At 39.9% G+C, this 9,733-nt stretch overlaps 1 protein-coding gene across 1 annotated transcript; it reads left to right on the top strand.

Moving 5' to 3' along the window:
• The first annotated feature begins 512 nt into the window (after positions 1-512).
• On the top strand, positions 513-7,041 carry rpl27a (ribosomal protein L27a). The gene is made up of 5 exons (XM_056281892.1): positions 513-561; positions 1,176-1,239; positions 1,345-1,420; positions 2,982-3,156; positions 6,867-7,041. Exons 1-5 carry the CDS (start codon positions 559-561, stop codon positions 6,993-6,995), a joined length of 447 nt encoding a protein of 148 aa, XP_056137867.1. The 5' UTR covers positions 513-558; the 3' UTR covers positions 6,996-7,041.
• The last annotated feature ends 2,692 nt before the right edge of the window (positions 7,042-9,733 follow it).

Genomic DNA, 9,733 nt, shown 5'->3' with positions numbered 1-9,733 from the left:
TATTCTGGAGATTTGCTATTTTTAAAGTTGGAGAAGATCTCAGGATACAACCTGTTATTATGGTCAGTGAAAAGCTCTTGGCTGGAATGTTGACTTCTGCTTTATCTGAAAATTGCACTGAAGCCTATGTATCTTTGAAAGAGGTTAGGAAGATGTGATCCCTTCAGGTGCAGCATCATAACGTGCAAATATGCAGCAATTATGTAATAACTTGACAGTTTCAATAGCCGAAAAGGAGCTTTTAAAACTAATTTCTGTCAGTGAATTGTTTTCTACTGAAATGTCTAGAGATAAAGGCAAAGGTGGCCCTAGTTGCATGAAATTTATGACATGGTTCTAAATGCATATAATTATGCATTACCAAATTTACCAATACTTAATTTGAAAATTTGCAGAATGTACTCGCAACCTTCACGTTTTCAAAATATCAAGTCAATTTTGGCCTCAGAATTGACTCTAGGTGTCACTGCAGAAATCTGTGACCAGTATTGAGACACCAAGTCTCGCAGAAAAGCGTGAGATTTCGAGTTACCGTTCCTCTTTCTACCAACCTCCAAGATGGTAGGTGCTATCATGTATCCCTGTGCTTTCAAATTGTGTCAAATCTGCGTCCATCCTTGCATAATTGAAATACAAGTTATAATTCGAGGACTACATTAGGTACGACTTGGTGTTACCCGGGGTCCTCTTGTATTATTAGCTCGAGCCGATCTTAAACTTTGCAGAAATTGGCGAGCGCTCCAATGAATGTTTCCTAGTTCTAGGCCCTTAGCTTTAGCAGTCGACCGGCAGCTGTCCTCTCTCTCCCCACGTCTTATCCACTTTTGCCACCACCCGTTTGATTTTCACAAACGATGAAGCTGAAGTCATTATCAACGTGTAAACTGTTTTGAATGGTGCACCAAGTGGTTTTGCGTCTTCAGTGGAAATTAGGCCAGTTGGCGTTAGCATCTTGTTAACACTGGATGTCAATGTAGTCAGCGTTAACTAACATTGTGCCACAACATCTCCCACGTAAGGAAATAATGGAAATTGGAAAATCTATAAGGTCGCTACTACAATCTAGATGACGGAAGACTAGTTAGTTTGCTGGTCGGACAACGAATGATCAGGGTACGTGTTGGTTTTTTGTGACTTAATCCCAGGTCAGTGTCTTATCATACCTATCTTTACAGCCTACCAAGAAGACCAAGACCAGGAAGCTCCGAGGACACGTTAGCCACGGACATGGTCGAATTGGTGAGTATTTCCATGAAATAGTTTGATGTATTCAGGTGTACAACTTTGTCTTTTGCAAAAATTCTATTAGTGGCTATAGTCAAACTCCTCAATTACGTCCTATAGGCAAGCACAGAAAGCATCCTGGAGGTCGTGGTAATGCTGGTGGCATGCATCACCACAGAATCAACTTCGACAAATAGTAAGTGCAAACTTTTTTCAGTATCTAATAGCTGTGTTCCTGGTGGTGAACTGCAAGGATGCTTAAATACAGTAATTTAATTGGTGTTACTCACCTCTACTACTACTACTACACACTTAAAGTGTAAAATATTGAGTGGTTGGTGAAACAAAGCGTATGATCAGGTTCTGATTATCTTGGATTTTTTTTTTTAATCACAGTGCAGCTAGATTAAGAATCACTGTATTTATGATTGAGAGCCAACTCATTTTCTCTTGAGCATACTTTTCTGGTGGTTGGTGAGGTATATTGCTTTCTCACATCACGTCCGGTCCTTAATGTCTTTAACACAGATCAGATGTTTGGCACATCATCCATCAGTGGTCTGCTATTTTTTTTTTTGATTAACTAATACAGGTAAATTATTGTAATGACCACGATGACTAGACTCACTAGCCCTTGGCTAATGGGTCAGACCCTTTAGTTGACTGGTTAGCGCAGTTGCCTGTGGTCCGGGCTACCTGGGTTCGATTTCCGGCGGCAGCGGATTTCCAGCTGCCTCCTGAGTTAATTACATTATTTTACATTGACAAGAGACTCATATTGACAAACTATTGTCCTGGTGTACAAGAGCTCTGTTAGAATGAAGGCTGTTACTACTATTCACTGGCCGGCTTGCTGATAGACAATTAAGTGACACAGGCGGGTTCGTTTTTATATTTATTAGGTCCTTTATCAAGACTGCTACTTGTGGTAGAATGATGCTAATAAATTCAGAGGGAAACATGATTAGCCCTCCATCCTTACATCAAATGGAATTCTAGTCGAAGTAATCTGTTGGGTTAAAATTGAGGTAGTGAAATGCCTCCCCTTTTTGTGGGAGAAGGGTATGATAGTATCAGGTAAAAGTGAAATATGGCACAACAGTTCTGTCAACAGTGGTAAACTTTGGCTATTTTCCACCAAAAACTGTATATGGTTTTGACTTAAAGGAAAATATATTCCCAACCATATGACCTGTTATAATTCCGTGGTGTTAATGTGCTTCATTGTAAGACTGAAAAGGGAAACAACTGCTAAAGTGGCTGCTCACAACACAGTTATTCAGTTCAACTGGTCTTTGAATGAATTGTCTGTCAGGCTGACGGTTTTTCAGATGGATCAACATTTTACAAATCATTTGTTCAAATTAACCAGATTGATTAAAATGACTAAAGATTGGAAATTTGACGTTATGGCATCTAAATGCTGCAACTTAATCCTGCTTTTATAGTAACCATTTTCCAATTTGACAGAAAACTAGTGTTTACATCACCAGTTCACATTTATGTTGGCTTAAATACTTCCCTACTATAATGATGTGTGCTAGCTGACGGATACTATAGTTAAATAGCTTATCTCGTTGTTCTGTCAGACCAGGATTAAATTGGGACCTCCAGATAAAGATCAGTTACCTATCACAGACCTCTTCTACTACATCAAATTGTCAGCAAAGCTCAGAATTTACTACCGTTTGGCTGGTGGTAAACGCTTTTCTCCACCCTGGTTTGTATTAAGCTGGTCTTCTGCTGCACCTCCACAGCCATCCTGGGTACTTTGGCAAGGTGGGTATGAGACACTACCATCTGAAAAAGAATGCTACTTACTGTCCCACCATCAATCTCGACAAGCTGTGGACGCTTGTGAGCGAGCAGACAAGGCTCAACTATGGCAAGAAGCCAGATGGCCCTGCCCCCATCATCGATGCCGTTCGTGCTGTGAGTATCTAAGCAAGAGATGACTTGTCTGTTGGAATGACCATTTCATGAGCAACCTATTTCAAAAGAAAAAAAACTAAATTTATGTGATGGACGGAAATTCTCTGGCCCTTTGGTTTTCTTAATGAAAATATTTTAATCATGTTAGGTTTTCTGAATCTACCTATGTAACTGCAGTTACATACTATGGTAAACAAATTTTATGCTGACTTTAATTTCCAACACAACACCAGCTGATTGCTCTGGTTAGTACCCCCCTGTCTTGATGATGGTGTACCAATAAGTGAAATCAGCTGGTGTGGGGGTGTATATGTGCATAAAATGCAAGTAGGCCTAGGTCTGTGAACTGCTTACAATTCCTATAACTACAAACCCCAATTCTAATGGAAGTTGGGACGTTGTGTAAAACGTGAATAAAAACAGAATACAATGATTTGCAAATCCTTTTTGACCTATATTCAATTGAATACACTACAAAGACAAGATATTTAATGTTCAAACTGATAAACTTTATGGTTTTTTGCAAATATTCACTCATTTTGAATTTGATGCCTGCAACATGTTCCAAAGAAGCTGAGACAGGGGCAACAAAAGACTGGGAAAGTTGAGGAATGCTCAAAAAACACCTGTTTGGAACATTCCACAGGTGAACAGGTTAATTGGAAACAGCTGAGTGTCATGATTGGCTATAAAAGGAGCATCCCCGAAAGGCTCAGTCATTCACAAACAAGGATGGGGCGAGGTTCACCACTTTGTGAACAACTGCGTGAGCAAATAGTCCAACAGTTTAAGAACAACGTTTCTCAACATACAATTGCAAGGAATTGAGGGATTTCATCATCTACAGTCCATAATATCATCAAAAGATTCAGAGGATCCGGAGAAATCTCTGCACGTAAGTGGCAAGGCCGAAAACCGACGTTGAATGCCCGTGACCTTTGATCCCTCAGGCGGCACTGCATTAAAAACCGACATCATTGAGTACAGGATATTACCACATGGGCTCAGGAACACTTCGGAAAACCATCGTCAGTTAACACAGTTCGTCGCTACATCAACAAGTGCAAGTTAAAACTCTGCCATGCAAAGCGAAAGCCATATATCAACAACACCCAGAAACGCCGCCGGCTTCTCTGGGCCCGAGCTCATCTGAGATGGACTGACGCAAAGTGGAAAAGTATGCTGTGGTCTGACGAGTCCACATTTCAAATTGTTTTTGGAAATCATGGACGTGGTGTCCTCCGTGCTAAAGAGGAAAAGGACCATCCAGATTATCACCGCAAAGTTCAAAAGTCGGCATCTGTGTAGGTATGGGGGTGTGTTAGTGCCCATGGCATCATGGGTAGCTTGCACATCTGTGAAGGCACCATTAATGCTGAAAGGTACATACAGGTTTTGGAGCAACATATGCTGCCATCCAAGCGACGTCTTTTTCAGGGATGTCCCTGCTTATTTCAGCAAGACAATGCCAAGCCACATTCTGCAAGTGTTACAACAGCGGGGCTTCGTAGTAAAAGAGTGCGGGTACTAGACTGGCCTGACTGTAGTCCAGACCTGTCTCCCATTGAAAATATGTAGCACATTATGAAGCGCAAAATACGACAACGGAGACCCCGGACTGTTGAGCATCTGAAGTCGTACATCAAGCAAGAATGGGAAAGAATTCCACCTATAAAGCTTCAACAATTAGTGTCCTCAGTTCCCAAACGCTTATTGAGTGTTGTTAAAAGGAAAGGTGATGTAACACAGTGGTGAACATGCCCGTCCCAGCTTTTTTGGAATGTGTTGCAGGCATCAAATTTAAAATGAGTGAATATTTGCAAAAAAAACAATTAAGTTTATCAGTTTGAACACTAAATATCTTGTCTTGGTAGTGTATTCAATTGAATATAGGTCCAAAAGGATTTGCAAATCATTGTATTCTGTTTTTATTTACGTTTTACACAACATCCCAACTTCATTGGAATTGGGGTTTATATTTCAATAACTAATTTTCATATACTAGCAGTCTGGATACAGCTTTAGCAACTAAGCCACAAGTTAATAGTTGTAAGTACCGAAAGAAAATTCTTTGCGAGGAAACATGAAAAGTAATTTTGTGTTGTTGTTTTTTTTTATTATTATTATTATTTTTTTTAATGCCCAATTGTCATTGATTGATGGTTCAAGTAAGACTTGTAACTTTAGTGAGCTTGGTGCAGATCTAGCTTGTTTTCTGTCCCCCTGTTAAGTCAGTTTTCAGTTTAGGGTTACTTTATTCTCAATGTACAATAGGAGGGGAACTATGTAGGGTGACACTGGCAAAAAGAACACATTGGATGCTTTCAAGCAGTATTGAATGGTATGAAGCCAAAAAGTTTACAATGTCCCACATTAGTTGGGCAGTAGATGCTCTGTCGCAGTATATATCATACATGGAGGTCGTACAATTTAACCATTAAAGATTTTATGAGGTTATTTTGGATTAATGCGCTAATACTGATTGCAGGCTGTAACTTATTTCTACAAAACAAATTAATACTTCCATGAAGCCAGTTGCTTAAGGATTCAAGTGTTAATCGTCCAATACATAACATGATGTAGTGTCAGGTCTTAGAATTGTCATCATTTGTGTGATGTACTGAAATCGGTAGTATAATGCATTGTAGCCAGTTGCATCAATACTGCACTAACTCTTCCTAGTTGTAATGAAATTAACAGAATTGAGATTCAGACCATACTAAGCTTAAATGGGCTACACTAAAATGTATGTAGTTTGTTTAATAAACGGTTAAACTTACCAACTAGCACATAATGGTAAAAAACAATTTCGCAACAAATAAATTCAGACATCACAAAGAAACGCATTGCTTTGTCTTCTAAACCAATAGTTTTATTTCCAAAGTGTATTTTTTAGATAAAAACAAGGCAGATTAAGTTGGATATTTTGATTTATCAGAGGCTATGGTTAACTTTAACCAACTTTCATATAAGGTTAACTAGCTACATTTCTTTATTGGTCAGTGAAACCCAAAATAGTAAATCACTAGTTTTGAACAAAACAGTTCTTACTAATAACTTGGGAAAACTTAACAAAATAAACTAATGGGATTTGATAATGACTAGTGTAGTCGTCCTGGACTCTTTGTTTGAACACTGGAACTGGGGTGTCCTGCTAACAGGTCAGCTTGCCTCAAACTCCAATCCTATGTTGAACAGGCCTGATTTGGCATGAGGAAATATACATAAGTGTGAATGGCAGTATAATGTGGGCACTGACTGTTCAGATAAATTAGATAATCCGTTAATGGTGTAAAGTAATTTGTGTAAGTTTTAGTTTGGCTGACCTTAAGATTTTGACACATCTGGAGCAAGTAACCCCCAAATACAGTTTAAATGTAACTAAATTTCAATAGCTTAAGAGTTGAAGTCCAAGAGTCTGGCTTCTATATTTTTGGGCAGACTTGACTGATTGCATACAACTGTGGTCAGTGACAGCCTTAATATCAAAATATAGACCGATAATTATCAATATAATAATGATTAATAATAATAATGATTTCTGTGTTGAAAATTGTAAGAATTCTATAAAGCAAACTGGAACTTGGTTTAAGCCTAGTCTTAAGTAGGTTCCAATTGTAGCCTGTATCTGCATCTCACCATTAACTGCTACTAAAATAAACCTGTTTAGCCTTAAAGCTTGTATTATTCTTGACATTTTGTCTTTCCAGGGCTACTACAAAGTTCTGGGCAAAGGCAAGCTGCCCAAGCAGCCAGTGATCGTCAAGGCCAAGTTCTTCAGTCGACGGGCAGAGGAGAAGATCAAGGCAGTGGGAGGAGCTTGTGTGCTTAAGGCATAAAGCTTCTGTCAATGTTTTTTTGCAAAAATAAAGTGTATAAATTGGATCTTATCAGTGTGTTATTGGGATTCAAACTGTTTCCAATGTATGGAAGGGGTAGTAGATATATTGGGTACACCTAACACCCGTCAAACTGAGAAAATGTACCAGCAGTGAGTTGTGTATATATTTACATGTTAGCAGTCACTGTACATGCAGTGCAATTTTAACATCAGAGTCCCCCGTAAAATCTTATACTCTGTTTGTACTGTTAATACAATTTGTGGCAGTGCATATGACTAAATTATTAGAGTAACACTTCCACTTTTACTCCACTACTTAATTCTGTTCATAGTGCGTATAAATTAGGGGGAACAGCGGGTGTCTCAGGCAATAAGAAAGGTGTCATCAAACATTGCTTCTTTGTAGCAAATACATCTTTATCCCGTTCATTGTAGGCCATATATTGTGCACCCACCAACTGAATTTAGAGTGGGTTTGCACTAGATTAGAAGATGGTTGTCGGATGAGCTTGATGTATATGGAGTGGAGAGCAAAACAAAACACTTGCGGCACTTGTAGGGAATTATCAGTGCTGAGTTAAACAGTATATGTGATCCAATTTTTCTGATATGGCTAACAATTTAGGTAGTAAGCGTATACAATTGAGTCAAAATGGCTTTATGCATGCTCAACAATCCAGGTAAGAAAAGAAAGGCGAATCAGTTCATCTGGGCACAACGTTTATTGAGAGAAACGTTTCATCTATCATCTAAGTGACTGCTTCAGTCTCAACTGTGCAGGTATCCCCACCCTTATGAACAATACAGTGGCCGACTGAAACCAACGATCTGTTTATGTACAAATAGGCGTGACCATTAAATAGAGTTTTAATGGCCATGTGTACTATTTACAGAGGATGTGGGAATGTTTGAAATCACTGCATTGTATGATGGCGACAGATGTACTCTTGGGCTCTTGTGGTCACGACCATATTTACATAATGAAACTGGTCGTTGGTTTCGGTTATTATGCCACTGTATTGTTTATAAGGATGAGAATACCTGCAGTCAGTTTAGACTGAAGAGGTCACATAGATTAGTGATGAGACGTATCTGTCATGTTGTGTCCAGATGAACTGGTTCAAACTTGTTTGATTGGTTCTCCTGTGTTGTGCCAATCCAGCGTCTGTTTGGTTTCCCCAATGTATAAGTCACGGCAATCCTCCTGGCACTTAACAGCGTCCTCTACTATATTGCTGTTTGTGCCATGGGACCCGATCCTTGGGGTAGACCATTTCCAGGCGCAGCGTCTTTTGGGGTATGAAAGCAACTGAGACGCGGTGTTTGGAAAATGTGCGTCTCAACTTTTCCGACGCTCCCGCCACGTACGGAATCACCACTGGTTTACTCTCAGACAGGCAGCTGTTGTCCTTTTCGTCTCTTCGGTCGGCTTGTGCACTGTTTGTGCGTCTTTCTGGCTTTGACGAACGCCCAGTTAGGAAAACAACACTACCAGGACCTGTTTAATGTGGGATTTCTCCCCTTCCCCGGCCGCTGTGTTGGTGGGGACAAGCAACATAGTGGACGCTGTTAAGTGCCGGAAGGATTGCCGTGGCTTGTACAGCGTGGAAGCCAAACAGACGCTGTTTGGCACAACCAACACAGGAGAACTAACGTGTCAGGCCAGGACTCCGCAGTCCACACCCATCTCAGTGACCACTCTTTCAAGGATGGGGATGTGCACATCAACCAATCAAGTTGCATTGTATATAGTGCTTTTCTAGCTGCAACAGCCACTCAAGGCGCTGTAACATGAAGTTAAACAAGGGTGGGATTTATTTAGCAACAGGCATATATTAAATTTGATTATCTGCCATAACAATCTCTCACAAACTCAACACGAATCATCTGGTGTCCAAGGCTTGTCTAGCTCTGCAAATACCTTTTATTTGTGTTAATATTGATGAAAAAATATTTGAAGTGAGCATCCCCAGTGCAGACCCACCCCTACATTGTTTTTAATGGAGGTCATATGTTGACCAGCCTCTACCATAACATTTTTCAATATCGTATGGTTACAGCACACCCTTCATAGGGAGGAACGCTTGTTTGAACGGGGAGTCAAGGAGGCCATCTGTTAAGAGGAAACTGTCGTGTATGAAACACTAATAATGTTCTAAGCTGTTAAAGCAGATAACTGGAACGTGTACACGGCAGACTTATGACAGTAACGTGGTATATTTATTATTACACTGTAACAACCTAGCTATCCAGAGTAGAGCGGAGTACCAAGAGAGCGCCCTGGTGGCGATTCTGCCTTATATACTATTCAGGAACAACGAATAGATGACCTCCACCTTATTCAGTACCAATCACATTGATCTGTGTATATTCAAAACTAATAAAACCACACTGGTTAATATTCTGTGTTGGGAACACCACAGAAACGACCACCCCTGACCCGGGGGGGGGGGTAAGAGTATTGCTCTTTCACGTGTTTATTCAGAACGGTGAAATCGGAACTACAAGCAGACACTAGAGGGCAGTACAGCGCATTAGCGACACCCATTGTCAAATTACTGTATTACAACACTCCCACTAAATTTTACAATGGCATTAAGGCACTTCACACTACTAAGAGCCGTGCTCTCCTTCACAAATAATGTCAAAATACTAAATCTTCAAACTGAAAAAACTTGCAAGAATCCTTTTCTTACTCCTTTTACCTTGCTTACAGCTTTCTTACCATTTTCAACA

The sequence above is a fragment of the Lampris incognitus genome, chromosome 6, assembly GCF_029633865.1.
Source record: "Lampris incognitus isolate fLamInc1 chromosome 6, fLamInc1.hap2, whole genome shotgun sequence".
In the NCBI taxonomy this organism is placed as follows: Eukaryota; Metazoa; Chordata; class Actinopteri; order Lampriformes; family Lampridae; genus Lampris; species Lampris incognitus.
This window is presented reverse-complemented; position numbering and strand designations above follow the sequence as displayed.

Coding starts and splice junctions, on each gene's coding strand:
- rpl27a (XM_056281892.1), top strand. Junction 1,240..1,344: donor CCACGGACATGGTCGAATTG/GTGAGTATTTCC, acceptor TACGTCCTATAG/GCAAGCACAGAAAGCATCCT. Junction 3,157..6,866: donor TCATCGATGCCGTTCGTGCT/GTGAGTATCTAA, acceptor TTGTCTTTCCAG/GGCTACTACAAAGTTCTGGG.